This window comes from Martes martes (genome assembly GCF_963455335.1).
Source record: "Martes martes genome assembly, chromosome: 16".
In the NCBI taxonomy this organism is placed as follows: domain Eukaryota; kingdom Metazoa; phylum Chordata; class Mammalia; order Carnivora; family Mustelidae; genus Martes; species Martes martes.
The window spans coordinates 24,443,564-24,463,361 of NC_137904.1; the positions used below are offsets into that span (position 1 = coordinate 24,443,564).

A 19,798-nucleotide genomic window follows, 5' to 3' on the forward strand; every position below is an offset into this window, starting at 1 on the left:
GTTACATCAAAACATTCTCTGTGTTCCTTTGGTTTGATTTATCCCAAAGGCATTTTGGGGGCATTTGTTGCATTGGATATCCCTGGTCTAATTTTATTATTGTTATGTTTAAAATTATAAATGAATGCAAAAGAAACTTAATTTCAAGGCCTTAGGAAATGCTGACTCTCTTCATTCTTGCTTCTTGTTGCAGGTAATGTGAGTGGTTTCTTTTCCTAGAGGTGAAAGTTTTTCTTCATTGTTAGAAGTATATGGAGGGCGAAAAAAAGTTTATGGAGGGAGCATGTCACTTTCTAAATCTTACCTAAAGGTTTCATTTTTTACTCCTTATATTTTTATCTAAACAATCTCAGGCAGAATCTAGATATTTGTGCTTAGATTATAAAAATCCTAATGGTAAACCTTTACCTTAGAGAAAGTCATTATTAAATAATAGGGATTGAGAATATAGTACTTTTGAAATAAAGGAAAACTCAGTGATTCCATTATTTGTAGAGAAACACCTCATTTTGTTAACATGATAAGAATATACTGCCTGTTTCTATGAACCTGCCCTAATTAAGGGAAGAAAATTACAGTAATCATTATTCTTTTCTTCCCCACGAGTAGAATTTGGTCCTAATATGCATTCATTTTGAATTTGCCATTATCACTATGACTTATCAGGCTGAGTATTAATCTTTGTTCGTATAATCCAAATGATTTTAGAGAAAGATGTAAAAAAAAAAAAACACCTTTAGGAGTCATGTAAGTAGTTTACATACAAAGGTAAAATTTAAAATATACATTTGGTTTCATCTTTCATTCTTTGTCTAAAGCTTGACACATAATAAGTTCCTGTTTCAAATTCAGAACTAAATTAAAATTTAGACACCTACGCTTTTATGTGCATTTGAGATTTTGAGTATGTTAAGTAAGTTTGGTCAGCTGTGAGCAAATGGATTGGATTAGATGGCTGTCTTGCTTAAAAACATTTCTTTCTAATGCTTCTAATTCTCAGCATATGTGGGTTTAACATATATACACCATCCCTGTTGGAATTTCCTATTTCTAACACTCTTGTTCAGTGTTTTACTAATGGCATTGTGTAGTATATCACATAAATTAAAATTCCAGCTCTCTGTATTTCTCTAAGAGCATGTTTTCTAGCCTCCTAACACTGCATTTTTTTTAAATTAAGATTTTGTCTAAAATTGTTCTTTGAAATGTTATTTTCTACTAGTGTTATTTTCAGATTTTTTTTTTTAATTTTTGGGTAATGCTGAGTTTTGGAATATATTTCTCAGCACAGGTGTTATGAGGTCCTCATGGAAACAAAGGGAAACTAATTGGTAATTTGAGGTATTTTAGAACGTATTCCAAAGTATGAAAACAATATATAGTCATCATAAATTTAAAATGTTGGTTTATGCAGTTGTTGGCTTAAGAATCTAATGATCTTTAAAAAGCAAGCTCTTTTGGGGGTATATGTATAATGGATTGGAATATGTAAAATAGAGAAGGTCCTGGCTCCTGGTTTATTAGCTCTGTGTAGTTATATTACAGATAATTCCATTTATTCTACTCAAACATATAATGTATAATTAGATCTCCTTTGAGAAGTTTACTGTCTACTTCATTCAGGTAATCAAGCATGTGTGGGTAGTGATCCTCTTGCTGTTGTAAAGTTTATGACTATTTATTTGTACCATGTTGTTCAGATTTTACTAAGGGGAGTAACGAGAACATTTGACTGATAACTGATTTTAGCATACAGGCTAGCCCAACTTTGACCATTTATGCAGAATGTATTTGGGATCTAAATTAAATTTTTCTAGATTAAAAATAAAAAACCCAACTTGAGTATGTATACTATGAAGTAAAATTACATTGATGTTCACTAATGGTGATATAAAAAGAACTATTTTTATAAATTGTCTCATGAAACTTGTTATACAGCATTTTTATTGATTCTGTGTGTTTCTGAGGTATGGGTCCTTTGAGTTTTGACAAGAATTAATTTTGAAGATGTGGAGGATAGTAGAGATGTAGTACTTTTCAGAAGTTTGACAATATTCTCCCTTTGGGAAATAATTATCGCAGATTTTCATTAAATTCTGAGGTTGAATAGTATTAAGTATAAATCAGGTATAAATGTGAGTTACACTTTATAACTTTTTTGTTCTAGACAAAACTAATAAGTAGCATCTTTCAAAAATGTGCTGGTTTTTATGAGGTACTTTCACAGCAGGTTAGTATTTTATAAATGGTTCTTGGAGACCAAATGATGTCTTTTAATTTTTTGATAAAAGTTGTTTCAGAATTTTAGTGGATTAAACTGAATATATGCTTATTCTTTTAAAACAACCTATTTGAAATTAAATATAAAGCAGTTTTTAGTCCTCTTCTTGCTAACTCATTCCTAAAAGCTTTAAAATTCTGTAGGTTTGTTGATTAGTTTCTTCTGTTTTAAGATTAAAATTTGGGAGTTCTAAAAGAACCACTCAGTAGCAATGGTGGTCCCTGAACGTTCTGAAATTGTATGAAAAATTTTGTCTGCATAAATGTATATATTCATTTTTCTGTTCCTACATCCCAAAAGGTTAAATACTGTACCAGAGTGGTAAAAACACTGGAATTTTCTTCTTAATTCTATTTCTAAAACTGTATTTCAGCCAAAAATAATTCTCAAACAGTATTTGGATTTTCAAGCTATTCTAGTAAGGCTGCTATATTTAGCCACCTGCACCAGCTTCCTCTTAAGTGTAAGGTTGTCCTTCATGCAGTAGCACTCAGAGGACTTTAAGACGAAAGCTTCCTGAGCTGTGTAGTATAAATGAAGGTGAGAATATATTAGTACAACTACTGTCTGTTATCACCTCTTACAGGGATATTCTTCGGCTTAAAAAATCATTCTCTGAAATCTTACATTTATGAATTCTCTGTCAGATATGGTAGAAGACTATTTAGAGATCTTGGGCAGTGGAAAAGAAAGAAGACATTAAAAATGTACACCACATGAAACACTAAAAGGCATAGAAAGAAATGAAATAATCCTTATTCTTCCCAGAGTTAATCTGGAGTCAGTGAGCCATGTGAATTCGTGACAAGAGGTATTACTTTATTAAGGCATCATAAAGTAAACTAGAGTTATGTGAGATTCTGCACATAAATCCCATTTTCTCATTTTCCCCCAATATCCTCTGAAATGTGCGTTTTTCCCTAGAATCTTTGAATATTGCTTGGAATGCTGCGGCTTTGCTGCCATAGCCACCACTGGTTTAAGCAGCAGTTAGCTATACTAAGCAAGAGCATTTGCAGATTAATATGTTACAGAAGTGTTCTTGAAAAATAAATATATGTTCTTGAAAAAATATGTGAGTTTTAGAATAATCTGATTTTCATATGTTAACTTCAAACAGGAGTCACTGAAAAGAGATGGATGCTGAGCTGGTGGCCTAACACTTTCCCCAGTCTAATGTGCCTATTACTTTACCTCCAAGGTAGAATGTTTTATAAAAAGAAAGAGAAAAGAAATCATTTTAAATATTTGGCTCATGTTTTTCAGTGTGGGCAACTGCTTCTTGTTTCCTAACTTTTTTTTATTTGACAGAATTATACCCTGAATTATACACAAAATTATACACAAAAGGGTCCTTTTTTCTGCTGGTGGGATCCTTTTTTCTTTTAGGTCCCCAAGAATTCCTGTTCCTCCATGGTTTAAATAATAGGTCCTTATCTTATAACAAATTCTGAGGACGAAAAGAAACTGGCAGTAATGTTACTTGTAAGTAAGTTTTTTCTCTTGATAGGAATCTAAAAAACTAACTTTAGTGTGTGGCAAGCATTTTGCTCAAGATACTCAGTTGTACCAGGTATACAACAAAATGTAAGTATTTACTATTAGATATTGGATGTTTGGGGGTATGCTGTTGCAAACTTAACCTCGTCTTGTAAGAGTTGACCGCACTCTCATGTCTGTTAATCTTAGTAAAATATGATAATCGTTGTGTGAAAATTTGGTCTGCTTTTGTTACTTACCAAACTTGCAGTATAAACAACAATGACAAATGTAAGATCTTTTTTCAGGTCTCTCCTATACAACTCGTTAATGAGGTTCTATTTTCTTCTTAGATGTCTTTGTTGTCCTTTAAAAGGACAGAGGGCAAGAATTGGGAATAAACTTTATTTACTGATATTTGGGGAGTTAAAAAATAGAAATGTGTCGTTTACAAGGGTTGATCTATTCAGAATTTTTGTGCGAAAGTTTGACCCTTGAGCTTTTTCTTCCCATTTCCTTTAAATTCAAACCATACAGTCAATTTTCAACTCCTTGTTTTTAGGTGGTTAGCCAGCGTTTCCCTCAGAACAGCATCGGTGCAGTGGGAAGTGCCATGTTCCTCAGATTTATCAATCCTGCCATTGTCTCACCATATGAAGCAGGGATTTTAGATAAAAAGCCACCACCTAGAATTGAAAGGGGCTTGAAGTTAATGTCAAAGGTGAAGAATTATTTTGATAATCTATTTAAAATTCCTCTTCCAACTAGATTTTCTGTTTTTCATATTTATTGTACTTACACTTGAATTGATTTTTAAAATGCCCTGTGGTTCTCACTTATATGCTTTTGTTTTATTTTTATTTGTTAAATTACAAAGGAATTCACTAGACTGATACCTGATGGACCTTATTATCATGGGAAAATAATCTTAGCAAATGTCTTCTGAAGATAGTTTTCTATGTATTCATTCTGGAAATTCTGAAATGGAGGCTGTATGATTTTTTTTAATTGAGAAAGACATTAAAATTTTTTAATATGTATAATATATATTTACATATGTTTACATATATTTACATATATATGATTTTTATTAAGAAAGACATTTAAAATTTTTAATACGTATGATATATATTTACATATGTTTACATATATATATTTACATATGTATATTTGTAGTAATTATATTTGGGAAAGAACAGTAACAACACCTAGTGTTTATAGAATGCATAATAATTTAATCACCACTATAAATTATATCAATTAGTACTTTTTAAAGAATATATGAATGTGTACACTTCATACAATGAATGATCTGATTTATAACCCTGTTCCATTGTTTAGATACTACAGAGTATTGCCAATCATGTTCTGTTCACAAAAGAAGAACATATGCGGCCTTTTAATGATTTTGTGAAAAGCAACTTTGATGCAGCAAGGAGGTAGGATTGCTCTATTTGACTCCAGTACTGTCAGTTTCATTTAAGTCTGTTGCCCACCCTGTACTAGGTCTACATGAAGCTTTTGTGTAGTTTTTGCCTCTTCCCCCTCTAGGTCAAGAACAGAGTTAATCTTATGTTATATAAGAGACAGTGGCTAAATAAATCCATATTCTTTATAATTTAATAGTGATTTCCATATTTGAAAACCAGCAGGGAGTTTTGACATATCTGTTAAAGGATTTGAGGTTGCTACAATATGGAGGAGAGGAAGAAGAAAAAGATTCCTTCTAGTACAAACTAAAACCAAAATGGTATACATAATGCATAATAGCATATAATGACAGTTTTTTTTTATGTTGAGTTTGAGTTGTTAGTTTACCTATAAATAGGGACAATACTTTTTGCCTACCTGAGTGTGGACTTTAAAGTATCAAGTGAGATAGCGTATGAGAAAGTACTTTGTAAATATAAGTTAAGGTCCAGAATTCTTTTTCTATTATGTGAAACTAATTGATCTCATAGTCTGAGCTAGATGTGTACAACTCTGTCTTCCAGTTTTTCATTGTGGTTCATATCAACTTCTTTGTAGCTGGAGTTCAAAAGATATATTGTTGGACTGCAAGCCATATTGGAGAGAAAAGCAAATGTCAGCATAGGATTCATATTCTAGCAGATTGACTACCCATAGAAAGTGAAGAGAACAAAAATTATACTCCTGGCTCTGACCTAATAGGCTGTATGACTTTGGGGAGGTCTTTCTTTTGTCTTGTCTTGGTCTCTGTTTCTTTATCTATAAAGTACTGGCTTCAATCCAAAGTCTCATCCATCTAAATTTTGTTGTGGTTTGACTTTAAAACCTACTCTGGGGGCACCTGGGTGGCTCAGTGGGTTAAGCCTCTGCCTTCGGCTCAGGTCATGATCTCAGGGTCCTGGGATCGAGCCCCGCATCGGTCTCTCTGCTCAGCAGGGAGCCTGCTTCCCCCCTCTCTCTGCCTGCCTCTCTGCCTACTTGTGATCTCTGTCTGTCAAATAAATAAAATCTTCAAAAAAAAAACCAAAAAACAAAAACCCTACTCTGAAGCCAAAGCCAGGTATCAGAAATGGAAAGCCAACTTTCTCCTTTTCTCGTCTTGTTTTGTTTTATGACAGTCATGTGTGAATAATGTCTTAATCCTCCATACTTGTAATCTCAGTTATTTTACAAAATTACTTCATATGAATTTAATTCAAACATAGATATGGGTGTATCTGGTTTTAAAAATTCTAATGATTTTATACTTTTTAAGGTTTTTCCTTGATATAGCATCTGATTGTCCTACAAGTGATGCAGTAAATCATAGTCTTTCCTTCATCAGTGATGGCAATGTGCTTGCTTTACATCGTCTGCTCTGGAACAATCAAGAGAAAATTGGCCAGTATCTTTCTAGCAACAGGTAGGATTTCACAGTCATGAGATTTTGAAAACTTTTAGTTTTAATTTATAAAAACAATTTGGTCCTGAATAATGCTTTTTATTTTGCATTTGCTCAGAGTAAGAACTGGTTTGAAAAGAGAAATGTAGAACTCTAGACTCTCTTCAAAAATAAATAGGCAAAGGGTTCATTCAATATTAAATGATCTATAAGCCCACCTCGGTGATACATACTTTTTTTTTTCTTTTTTTTTTAAAGTTTAAGCTGAGAAATCACAAATTAGCCCTTTGGGTTTTTTTCTGGTTTGCAAAACATCAGACGTGCGCACAATGTGGAGCAGTTTAAATTTACTAGAAGCTCAAATGAGTATTGGCATCTGAATTTGAAGAGTAGCTCATTCTTGGGAATATAATAATTAAAACATTGCCAGTGTTCTATTTGTGATAATTCTCAAGTATATGCAAATAAGGCTTTATGCAGAAAACACTCAGTAATTAAAAAGTATCAACTTGGGTATCGTTTTATTAGCTGTTCCTAGTTAAAATCTTTTGTAGCCTGAATCACTTGCTATCCTTTCTAGTTGTGTATGTTTATAAAGGATCCACGTTCCTGTGCGTGAGGAGTTCTCTTACAAATGTAAAATGAGTCCAAAAAATCTTAAATGCTAATAAAAATGGTTTACTCATTCATGGGAGCGGTAGAAGACCATGAAGCTGAAGCTAACTAATTAGGAGATGGTGGTTTAAAAAAGAGAACACATTTTAATCCTTCATGAATTGTTAATGGATTAAAGTGATATGGGCATGACTGATATGTGCCCTAACAGAGGAAGACTGAACATGCTTTATCTGTGTCACACTAAAATAAACTGTGCAACCTTTAAATGCAAACATTCATTTCTCTTACATAATTCACATACATAATTGTGTAGTTTGATGCTACAGTTTTTTTTTTTAATTCAGTTGTCTTAAAAAAATACACATTCTAGACATAAAGTATAGGCTATAATAGGACCCATGTCTACCGTCTAACTTTGACATTAGTTTGCTGTTTTACTTCAAATTTTTATAACATTTTATTTCTTGGGGGAAAAGATACAACTTCCCTCTAGGTAACTGACAAAGTAAGGAAATTATATGTATGTATTACATAGTTTTGTGTGTTTGAAAATTTTGCAGAAATTATATACTAAATATTGTCTCTTCACACAATATTCTGAGATTATTTAACTTAGGTTAGTGTTTTACTGGAACACTGTATGAGGACTTATTTTCACATTCCCTAGTTGATATTTAGGTTTGTTTTTTGCTTTTCTCTCTTTTAAATAGTAGTATAATAAGTATTCTTCATATTTATCTCCTTGTGTATTACCTGAATGTGTAATTGCTGCGTTCTGGGCTGCATACAGCCCCAACTTTACTAGATAACTGCCACATTACTTTTCATGGTGTACATGCTGATTTACACTTTAATCAGTTCTGTGTGAGAGTACCTCTGTGTACACATCCTCACCAAAGTTAGCATTAGTGAACATAATTTTTGCCAGTTTGATTTTTTTTAATTGTGTTATGTTAGTCACCATACATTACATTAGTTTTTGATGCACTGTTCCAAGATTCATTGTTTATGGAGTTTGATGCTTTTTGTGAAATAGTATTTTGTTGCTCTTGTATAGTTTTAAATGCTGAATTGTTACTGAAAATCCATATTTACCCTGATTAAGCAGAGATCTGATATGAGGGACAAATATATCCCAATTAGTAAGCCTAGTTTCTCAAGAAGGATTCTTTTTGTCTTGTGAAAAAGTGAATCACAACATTATTTTAACTACTGATTGCCTGTTTAGTGGTAGTGGATTAAGAATACTAGAAAAGAAAAGAACTTTTTAAGTAAGTTTTATAGTTTGGGGAGTGGTCATATTTCTAAGATGTCTCCATCTTACAAGACCTTGTGAGGTCTTTTTGGTGCTGTTTACAAGTCAGCAAGAAACACCAGCTGACAGAAAGAAGAAAAGCAATGATAATCTAAAGCAATGTGTACTGCTGAATGTGAACTGCTCCTGTTTTCTAAGTAGTTTGCTCTATCTAGGGATCACAAAGCTGTTGGAAGACGACCTTTCGATAAGATGGCAACACTTCTTGCGTACCTGGGTCCTCCTGAGCACAAACCTGTGGCAGATACACACTGGTCCAGCCTTAACCTTACCAGTTCCAAATTTGAGGAATTTATGACTAGGTAAGGTACCATGTTGAAATAATGATTGCTCGCTTTTGGTTGAGGTGCAACGCTGACCACCAGGCTGCTTGTTAGATATACTTGTATTTCTGATAGAGGATTATCAGGAAAGAGGTGCCTAATGACCACATGGGTGTATTTTGGGATCCCACTTTTTTCTTATGTTATTTATTGTTGACATGTGCTTTGTTTTATATTTGATTTTCTTATAAAAGCAATGTACTTTGTCATTTTGCTTTGAGGTGTTTTGCATTTAATACTTAGGAGGGAGGGTAGATAATTATATTATGGTTAAGGGTAGTCCTGTAGCTCAAAGCGAGTGATTTGCCCAAGATTCCACACCTAATTCGGAGATCTGTGGTTTTAAGTTCTGAACTCTTTCTGTCACACTGTAGTGTTTTTCAGAACCCTTCCAAAAGTTAATGCTATTAACTTCATTCAGATTGAGACTCAGAAAATTCAGTATTTTTCAGTACGGCTGTAAAATTCCTGTGGACATTTGTTTTGAATCTCATATAGGAGGATTTCGTTTGTGAGGTAAAAGATCCTTATTGTTAGATACTCAACTTTTTTGATGTTACAGCAATTGCAGCATGCTGAATCCTTTAGTCTTTAAAGTACCTCTCATAGTACTTCACACTTAGTCACTAGTAAGTACTTCATTAGTGACTGTGGGTGAAGTGTTTTGTTTGTAATATGTGCCAGAAACAAGTAAAAAAGCAGAATGTGACATTCAGAAATTAATTCGTATCACAGATTTCCATATAATAAGCCTTGCATTGTAAGTGCCTGTCACTGATCATATTACATATAGGCCATAGTTGTGTGCACATGCCTCCAATTCTTTGATACCATTAAAAGAATGTGTGAATACACGGGACACCTGGGTAGCTCATTTGGTTAAGTGTCCGACTCTTGGTTTCAACTCAGTTTGTAATCTCAGGGTACTGAGATCAGGGCCGCTCATCAGGCTCCACTCAACACAGAGTCTGCTTAGGATTCTCTCTCCTTCTCCCACTCATGCTCTCACGTGCTCTCTCTCTCTCTCTCTCAGAAAAAAAAAAAATTATGTGTGAATACATAACAATATCCTTTGCAGCTTAATTTTTATCTTTAGCTCTGTTATATTCATTTCAGTTTAACATACGTTTATTCCTAATGATTGAAGAAATATTTTCCACACAAAATTTTCATATTACTTCATTGAACATTGCATAATACAAGAATATAAAACTATTTTTTATTCAGCATTATTGAGGACATCCTAGCCATTTTTCCACTTTTCTAAGAAAACCTAATTATTTTTTTTTTTTTTAAATTACTTTATTTATTCGAGAGAGAGAGAGAGAGAGAATGAGAGGAGAGGTCAGAGGGAGAAGCAGACTCCCCATGGAGCTGGGAGCCTGATGTGGGACTCGATCCCGGGACTCCCGGATCATGACCTGAGCTGAAGGCAGTCGCTTAACCAACTGAGCCACCCAGGTGCCCCAAGAAAACCTAATTATTGATCCTTACCTAAGACCCTAACTTCCCTTATAAAACAACCTTCTATGCTTTTGAAGACTAGATGACCCAATATATGTGAGACATTTTAAACAGTGTCTGGTATATATAGTGTTTATATATAGTGTTTAATAAATGTTAATTGTTATTTTTGTTCTCAGCTCCCACTGATGCTCTTTGAGACCCATTTTTGTTTTAAGGAAATGAAGGTAGCTTTATAATTTTCTCAGCTGTAAAGATAAAAATTGTTGAATTACTCAAAACTTAGAAATCTGAAGAAGAAAGTAAAAAATTCTCAGTCATCTTAGAGACATTTACCTCTTAGAAATAATTTAGTTGACATCTGGCAGATGGCCACACAATCATTTATCTATATACATGTGTACCTATTCTCTTATCAAATGATATGTAGTTGGTTTCCATTAATACTAAACAAATGCTGATCTGGTACCAGCAACATGATGGATTAAGATAATAAAGCCTCTCTCCCCAACCCTCTTCAAGACACAAGACACCTAGAAATAGTAGGTAAAAGGAACTATGTTTTTAAAATACTTTATTTTTAAAATACATAGCTGGAAGATGATTTCTGAACACGTTACCAACATATCGTTAGTATGGTGGAAAATAGGAAAGAAGTTAAAAAATGCAGATGACAGAATGAGAAGGTCCAACAAGCATAATAGGTGTTTCAGAAGTGCAGCTTTGAGAGAATGGTGAAGAGGTAATACTTGAAGAGACAACAGATGAAAATGTCCCAGGGTTGGTGAATGACATGAATCTTCAAATTAATTACATACACACTGAGTATTCAGCAGAATACATAAAAATCAAGTCATGCTTTTTTAGAAATATTTTAAAATACATAGGGGAATTTAATATATGATAAAAAGTGGTATTCAGAATAAGGGAGACCAGAATGGACTTTTTTTTTTTTTTAAGTTTTGGGATTTGCATTTATTTATTCATTCATTCACTCATTCCAGTATAAGTAACGTATATTGTTACACTTCTTTCAGATGTACGGTGTAGTGATTCAACAAATCTGTATGTTACACAGTGTTTATCACGAAAAGTGTACTCTTAATCCTCTTGACCTATTTTCCCCATCCTCCCACCCACCTCTCCTCCAGCAACCAGTTACTTTCTATATTTTTTTGTTTTTTTTTCTTTGTTCATTTGTTTCTTAAATTCCACACATGAGTGAAATCATATGGTATTTGTCTTTCTTTAATTGATTTCACTCAGAATTATACTATCTAGTTCTATCCATGTTGTTGCAAATGGCAAGATTTCATTCTTCTTTATGGCCGATAATATCCCATTCTATATGTATACACACAAGTTTTTTTTTAATTCATTCATCTATCAGTAGACACTTGGCTATGTCTTGGCTATTGTAAATAATGCTGCAATAAACATAGGGGTCCATATATCTTTTCAGATTAGTGTTTTGGTTTTCTTTGGGTAAATACCTAGCAGTGGAATTATTGTATCATTTGGTAATTCTATCTTTAACTTTTTGAGGAACCTACATACTCTTTTCCACAGTGGCTGCTCCAGTTTGCATTCCCACCAACAGTGCCTCAGGGCTCCTTTTCCTCCACATCTGCACCAACACTTGTTTCTTATGTTTCTAAATTTAGCTGTTGAATGGACTTTTAATAAATGGTGTTGGTACAATTGAATGACCATCTGGAAAAATGTGCTTATACCATTCATGAGGATAAACTCTCATGAAGAAGAAAACATGTGCAAAGGAAGGCCTTTTAAATCATTCAGAATCATAAACCAATAAAGAAAAGGTTGATAAATTGAACTCTTGAAAAAAAATTAAAAACTCAGTTGCTTCTAGAAAAAAAAATACCGTGATAAAAAACAATCCAATGGTTAATATTGCTGCCCAGTTCTTTTCTTAGGATAGTCCTAAGAACTACTCAGTGTGTTTCAAAGAGTAACACCTTAAAATTTTTGATGTTTGTTACAAAATTGCCTTTCAGAAAGTGTTTTGCTTTTTAAATATTTTGCCATTTTACATATTTTATTATTGCTCTAATTATGGGTTTTTAGAAATATTCAGTGGACAATATAAAGCCTGAGTTACTCTGTTTTTGTTTTTTTCTTTCAGGCATCAAGTACATGAAAAAGAAGAGTTCAAGGCTTTGAAAACATTAAGTATTTTCTACCAAGCTGGGACTTCCAAAGCTGGGAATCCTATATTTTATTATGTTGCACGGAGGTAAGAACTACTATGTTTTAGTTTCTCTTAACAGAGTTTTAAAAATAATAACAAATGTAGAGAGACAGCAAATTTGGTTTTTCCCATTTGACTTTACTGGAATTGAAGACAAGTTTACCTGTAAGAATATAGCTGGGTAAATAGCCATCATCACAAAATGATAGTGGTATATTAGAAATTGCTTTTCAGGAGACCTGTTTCCTACTGGCTTCTCTTTCTTAAAATCAGTTTTTTTTTTTTTTTTTTTTTTTTTTTTAAATATTTTATTTATTTATTCGACAGACAGAGATCACAAGCAGGCAGAGAGGCAGGAGGAAGCAGGCTCCCTGCTGAGCAGAGAGCCCGATGCGGGATTCGATCCCAGGACCCTGGGATCATGACCCGAGCCGAAAGCAGAGGCTTTAACCCACTGAGCCACCCAGGTTCCCAAAATCAGTTTTTTTTTAAATACTTCCTACAATGGATTAATTACCAAGAATAAAAAAATTGCAAAGTATCTTTTGTTTTTAAGCTGTATTCTGAGTAAATATATCTATAGCATGACAATCAGAAACACTTCTTTTTAAGCAGAACTAAAAGTTTAAAAATCTGTTTCTAAGAACTTTCAGTAATATGCTGTGTATGACAAGATTGGGGTTACTTATCAAATAATTCAGAGAAGCTGTGGGAAATTTCTATAAGGATGGCACAGGTGACAGCCTGGAATAATGATTGCATTTTTTTCATTATGTCTTCAGTCCAGGCTAGTTCCTTTGAAAGCCTTTCTGGAAATGCTGTGAGCTCCTTCTTAACAATAGGCATGAGGGTTGCCATGCTGTCCCTGCCATGGTCTTTTCTTTCTTGCCTCCATACTACCTTCCTTTTGAGAGCTTATCTGTGATACTGAGTTGGTGGTTTTTACTTCTTTGTGTTGATGACATAAACTCATGGTATTTGAACTTTAGAGACAATGTGGTATAACAGAAAGACCATTGGCTTTGGAATTTTAGGACTATGCATAATCTTAGTTTTGCTATTAAGTAGCAGAAGGAATTAATCTTCCCAAGTTTCCTGAATTTAACATGAATTGAAGAATTATGTCAGTAGACTGAATGGTCACAGTTGGCAAAAACTTAACAGTGTGTAGGGGATAAGTGGAGGCTGAGAAATAGTGAGGGAGGATTGAAGAAAGGAATGTGGAAGGTGGGAAATTCGTTTAGCCAGATAATCCAGATAGCGTTAAGACCAAGGAGTCCCAAGCACTGGGTGTTACGGAATCAAGAGTATAGGAACTTGCATTTACCCTGAGCTCTCCTCCTCTTGAACAACCCTTGAGTAATATCTCTTCATTTTTCTTGAGAGTCTTCTCTCCAACTTTTATACCAATACCCATTTCTAAATTGCCTAAGATAATTTTAATTTTCTTTTGCAACAGAGATGAACCATATTTGTATTTCAACCCCAACTTTTAATGCAACCAGTGTATTTTGACCCTCCCTATTTTGTCAAAGTAATTAAAGTGAAACATTAGTGAGAGAGGCAGATAGATGTGTGTCCTCCTCCCCCTTTAAATTCTTGTTAGTTTGTAAGTAGCAAAGATATCTGGAAAGCCTCAAAACTGGGTTTTCTCTTCAGTATCGGAAAGTGTAAGATTGTGTTGCTTCATTGGAGGTTCTAGAAAAGGCCAAGGAAAGCAGTATGGGCCTGATCCAGATACCCTCTGTTAGATTAAAACAGTGAGATTTCCAGGAAACCCATAGAACATGATGACTTAAGAATGCTAAACAATTCTTAACTTTGTTGCTTTATTAGCTGCATAATCTTAGATGAGTTTTTTCTGAATCTGTGTCTTCTTCTGTTTAAAAAAAAAAAAAAAGGGTGAGAGGGCAGCACTTAAACTATCCTGTCTACCTCTCACATGAAGTATTTTGTGACTTCAAAGTTCTGTACAGAGTACGTTTGAGGTTTTCTTTTTTTCTTTTTTGGTTTTTGTTTTTGGATAGGACTCTTGCAATTTCAGATTTTCAGTACTTTGAACTTTTCACTTAGACTTGCTGGAACTCCTCTCAGCCTTTATTTTCACCTGGTTTGAAGTCTTAGCTCCAAGATTGTTGAGCACACAGTAACTCAGAGCAGAGAAAGGCCCACTTCCACCATGGTACAAGTCCAAAAGAATATAGTGAAGGCTTTATCTCTACATGGCCAACTTGTCAAAGAGCACTTGGGTTTGGCTTCTCTTTTGATATTCCTGTGTTTCTGTGCCTTAGACTACTGTGTATTAGTGAATATTTTTTGACGTATAGATTCCATTCTCCTTACAGATAGTCCACAGACATTTTAGACTTGAAATATGCAAAACTTGATTTAGTATGTATTCAAATCAGCTTCTTGACACCATATTTTCTTTCTCAGTTACATCATTATTCTTTCTCATGCTAGAAACCCTAATCATTTTAAATTCTTATGTTTTTCTTTTATCCTCCTCATTGTCTGTCACCTAGCCTTGGTTTTAGCTGTGGGACCTTCACAAATCAGTTACACTGTTTTAGTTAGGTCTTTGTTACTGCAAAGAAGACATTCTTATTTTCTCAGAAAGATAGGCCTCAGGAAAAACATGAATTACACAGCAGAGACTGCCTAGGTGTAGACAGAACTAGGTGGCTTTTCAGTTGTGGAACTAGTTCACAATCTTTGACTCTCTCTTGGCTTCATAGTCAGCTCTACTTCCTGTTTTTTCTCTTTTGGTATCCTTTCAGTTTTAGCCACAGCTACTAATTCTTTCATTACTTCAGCACTGCATACTTCAGGTTCCAAAAAGAGAATGTGGTTCAGCTAAAATACACCTGTTTGATAAAACCTTTCATGCTAAGTGCTGGTCAGCCAGCGTCTTTCTGGCCTGCTCCTTAAGTCACGTATATGCTTCTGACTGGCAGTCACGTGATTCAAAATAACTACCTGGTGCTATTCTTTTTCAGGGGCTGTCTTTTGGTATTTGTTGTGATTTTTGTTTCGTGTTTTTTTTTTTAATTGGATCTTAATGGTTTAATATTTCTTTTAGGCACCTTGAAAATGCCTTTTGAAATCATTTTTCTGCCACTGCCATTCCTGAGACTCTCTTTACTAGCTCTTACCTATTTGAACGCAGCATTATCCTCCCACTTCCTCATCCCCAGATAACTTCTTCCAGGTCATCTTAACATTGCATCTGGAGGCAGACCAGTACAAATCTCAACTTGTCTCTCTCGGTGTGTTAAATAACACCATAGATTCCGCATATGAAGTCCAGGTTCTGTAGTCAGGCATTCAGGGTGCTCCATAATTTTGACCTAAATTTAGTTTCTAATCTTTCCCTGGTATTCCCTCCCATATATTTATGCTCCTACTTTATAGTAGTTAAAGTACCATAAATACAAGAACAATTGTTGCAGTCTTGTTTATGGTGGCAAAAAAAAAAAAAAGCCCCAAAACAATGTAACTATGTTTCAAAAGGGGAATTATTTAATATATAAGGATACCTCTATATTATGGAATAATATGCAATGCATTAAGTTTATTTTGCTTGTTACAAGTAACAGAAATGAATTTCAAACTTGTGTAAACCAAAAAGGACATCATTTGGTACATATACCTGGGGAGATCAAGATATGGTCTGGCTTCTTACATGACCGTGTGCAGAGCTTTGAACAGTGTCATCTGCAAAACATTCTCTTCTCTGTCTCTTGACTCTACTTCCTTTGGGTTGATTTTATTCCTAGGAGGCTTTTCCTGTGGCCAGCAGTGTTTTGTGTTCTCAGCTTACCAACTGAGGGAAAATGACCTCTTTCCCAGTAGGTGCTGCAGAAATGCTGGTTTTACTGCCTCGTGTGAGTCACATGCCAATTCCTGAGGCAGTCACTGCGGCAGAGGGGTGGAATGTCTTGGTTGTCTAGGCCTGAATCATGCACCCATCCCTGGAGCTTTGTGGTGAAGCCAGCCTGACTTGAACTGCATGAACTGAAAGAGAGGGCACCAGGGGCAGGGTTTCCCAAAGGAAAATTGGATAGCAGATCCAGGATGAGGAAAAATGGATGCTGAGCAGGCAAAAGTAACAGAAGTCCTCCGTTATACTTTAAAAAGACCCGGAAGGAGGACTGACACTTGCCATATAACTATATGTGCACGGGCATATGTAGATTGAGAAATGTGTGAAAGTAGACACATTAAGCTGTTCACATTGCTTATTGCAGGGGAGGAGTATGATTGGAGAAGGTAGAGGACCGATTATAGTATTTGTTATGTGCCTCTGTATTATATGACTTGTTGCCAGGACACAGGTTATTTTTGAAGAATAATTAAAAATATAAAACCTAAAAGTTCTGACGAAGAGTTTTCCTCTTAGGAATATTGTTGTACCTGGCAATTGCTTTTGGGGTAGTAGTTAGTAGTAATAATAATGCTAACAGTTAACATTTCCTGAGTGCTTTCTGTGTGTCAGGCAAATTGTGCATGTGATAGAATTTTTCATCTAACCCTAACAGTAACCTTCTGAGGCCTTGTGTGTGTGGTTTTTTGTTTTTTTTTTTTAAAGATTTTATTTGTTTGTCAGAGAGAGAGAGCACAAGCAGGGGGAGCAGCAGGCTCCCTGCCGAGCAAGGAGCCCAATGGGAGACTCTATCCCAGGACCCTGGGATCACAGTGCAAGCGGAAGGCAGATACTTAACTGACAGAGCCACCTAGGCGTCCCATGAGGTGTTGTCACTAACAATGATTGACATGTATATAAACTGAAACTTAAGAGAAATTGTTGGTCGTTCCCAGACCTAGCTGTCAGAATGACCTGGAAAATTAAAACAAGCAAATATATCCCCAGGCCCTACCATGAGCTACCAAATCAAAATCTCTTGTGGAGAGCCTAATTTACATATCCAACAGGCATCCAAAATGATTCATTTGTAGTCAGTTTATTACTGAAGTTAGGAAATTGCACTGGGTTATGTATTTAACTCACGGTGACACAGTTCTTGAGAATCAGCTGGGTTTCAAACCTTAACAACACTATTAATGACATGGTTATTACCAGTGTGAAAGTTAGGTAAAAGGTTTTTGGGCTAAATCAACCTGTAGACCAGCATGAAACTCTCTAATAGTTACGAGGTATGTTCTGTAGGGAAGAGTTTTGAATTCTAGGCATCTAATTTACAAATGACCTTTTCAAACACCAGATAAAGGTTTACTCAGAGCAAGATAACCTTGTCATTGGACCAGCTGTATTATGCATTACAATAGTTAGCAATCTGGCTCAGTTGGAAGAGCATGTGACTCTTGATCTTGGGGTCATGAGTTCAAGCCTCATGTTGGGTGTAGGGATTACTTAAATAAATAAGAAAAACTTAAAAATTTTTTCAAACCCCCCCCCCCCAAATTGGCACCTTTTTTTACTGTGACAGCATATTACTATTTCATCTTCATGAAGTGTGGTGACACAGATAGGTGTATTGTTTTGTGCAGTACTGTAGTATTTCCTTTAAGATGTCCACTTACTGGGGTGCCTGGGTGGCACAGTCAGTTGAGTGTCCAACTCTTGGTTTTGGCTCAGATCATGATCTCAGTGTTGTGGAGTCAAGCTCATTGCAGAGTCTGAGATTCTCTCTCTCCCTCTGCCCCTCCCACTTGTGTGCTCTCTCTTTCTAAAATAAACTAACACATCTTAAAAAAAAATAAAAAGATTAGCATTTGTCTATTTAATAAAAAATAAAACAGTACAAACATAACACACACCAGTCTTCATTCCCCATCTCCTATCCCCCTCTCTCACACACAGGTGTACTTTGGTTAAACATACCAACATAATTTCTTAAACTTTTAATGTAAAAATCTGAGTTTCTGTTCAATTTTGCAAACATTTAAAAGGCAAATGTGTAGTATTTTGCTTGTTTTGGCATTTATAAGGAAGGAAAGCATTATATTGAGGTAATAATTAAACTTACACAATGAAAATTTACAACTTAATTAAGCTAGAATAATGATAATTTCCTAAGAAATAAACTGAAATAAATTTGGTTTTCTTAGTGTGCTTGTTGTAATTCAGCAGATAGTAATGAACTGAGCTAGGAGTGCAGACCATTCAAGTCCACTTCAGCCTGAGCACACACAGAACAGCAAGCATAGTATGTAGAGAAGAAAGTGAATGTTGACCATTGGATTCAGTGTTGTGCTACCACTTTTTGTAGTCTTCCCATTTCTGGTCATGACTGTCTTTGGGCTCACTGTTGTTATCTGAGTTGTCTTGGCATTTGAGGCCATCTTCGTATTTGAGATCATTGGGAGGTTTGAAGTTGTCTTGGCTTTTGAGGTTGTATGGAGATTTAAAGTTGTCTTGAAACTCAAATTTGTGTTGGCATTCAGAGTTGTCTTGGAACTTGGGGTTGTCATAGAATTCAGGCTCTTCCTGGGACTTGAGTCTGTTGTAGACCCTGAGGTCATCAGTTCCGTAGTTATCCCCAAAGTGTTAGTGACAAACAGGAGGAACAGACTGATGAATGATAGCTTGAACATCATTTTCCTGTTTCAGAACAATTATAGAAATTTACTGACACTTTGAACACAAATCTAAGAACCAGCTTTTTTTAAAAGGGGGGAAACTGAAGGAAACCTCCTTCCAGCCCGGGGGAAATGCCAGTCTTTGGTTTAACAGTTTCATAGTTTTTGGGGCGCCTGAGTGGCTCAGTCGATTAAGTGTCTTGTCTTTGGCTCAGGTCAATCCCAGGACCCCCTGGGGTCCTGGATTGAGCTCTGTGTTGGGCTCCCTGCTAATGGGGGAACCTGCTTCTCCCTCTCCCTCTGCTGGTCCCCCTACTTGTGCTCTCTCTCAAATAAATAAGTAAAATCTTTAAAAAAACAAAACAACAATATCATAGTTTTTAAGATAGAGGGAAATTTAGAGGGATCAATATCCGTTCCTTCATTTTACAGATGGGCTCAGACAAAGGGCATAAATTGCTTGTGGATGTATATCTAAAAATGACCAGAACTAGAACTTGAGTCTGACTCTTAGTCCAGAATTTGTTATTAGATCTGGAATGTGAAAGTATAGAATAGACAAAGACCAAAAGTTCAATAGTAAACCATTTTTAAAGTAAGGCTAATTTTTATTTTTTTAAGATTTTATTTATTTATTTGACAGACACAGCGAGAGAGGGAACACAAGCAGGGGGAGTAGGAAAGGGAGAAGCAGGCTTCCCACTGAGCAGAG

General features: G+C 35.1%; 1 protein-coding gene across 1 annotated transcript in view; it reads left to right on the forward strand.

The window, feature by feature from the left end:
* Positions 1-19,798, forward strand: part of NF1 (neurofibromin 1) — a 261,002-nt gene that overhangs the window by 140,472 nt on the left and 100,732 nt on the right. Inside the window, exons 32-36 of the mRNA XM_080825306.1 lie at positions 4,323-4,481; positions 5,102-5,199; positions 6,486-6,632; positions 8,700-8,846; positions 12,478-12,588. Coding sequence (XP_080681432.1) covers positions 4,323-4,481; positions 5,102-5,199; positions 6,486-6,632; positions 8,700-8,846; positions 12,478-12,588 — 662 coding nt within the window. The remainder of the gene's footprint in view (positions 1-4,322; positions 4,482-5,101; positions 5,200-6,485; positions 6,633-8,699; positions 8,847-12,477; positions 12,589-19,798) is intronic.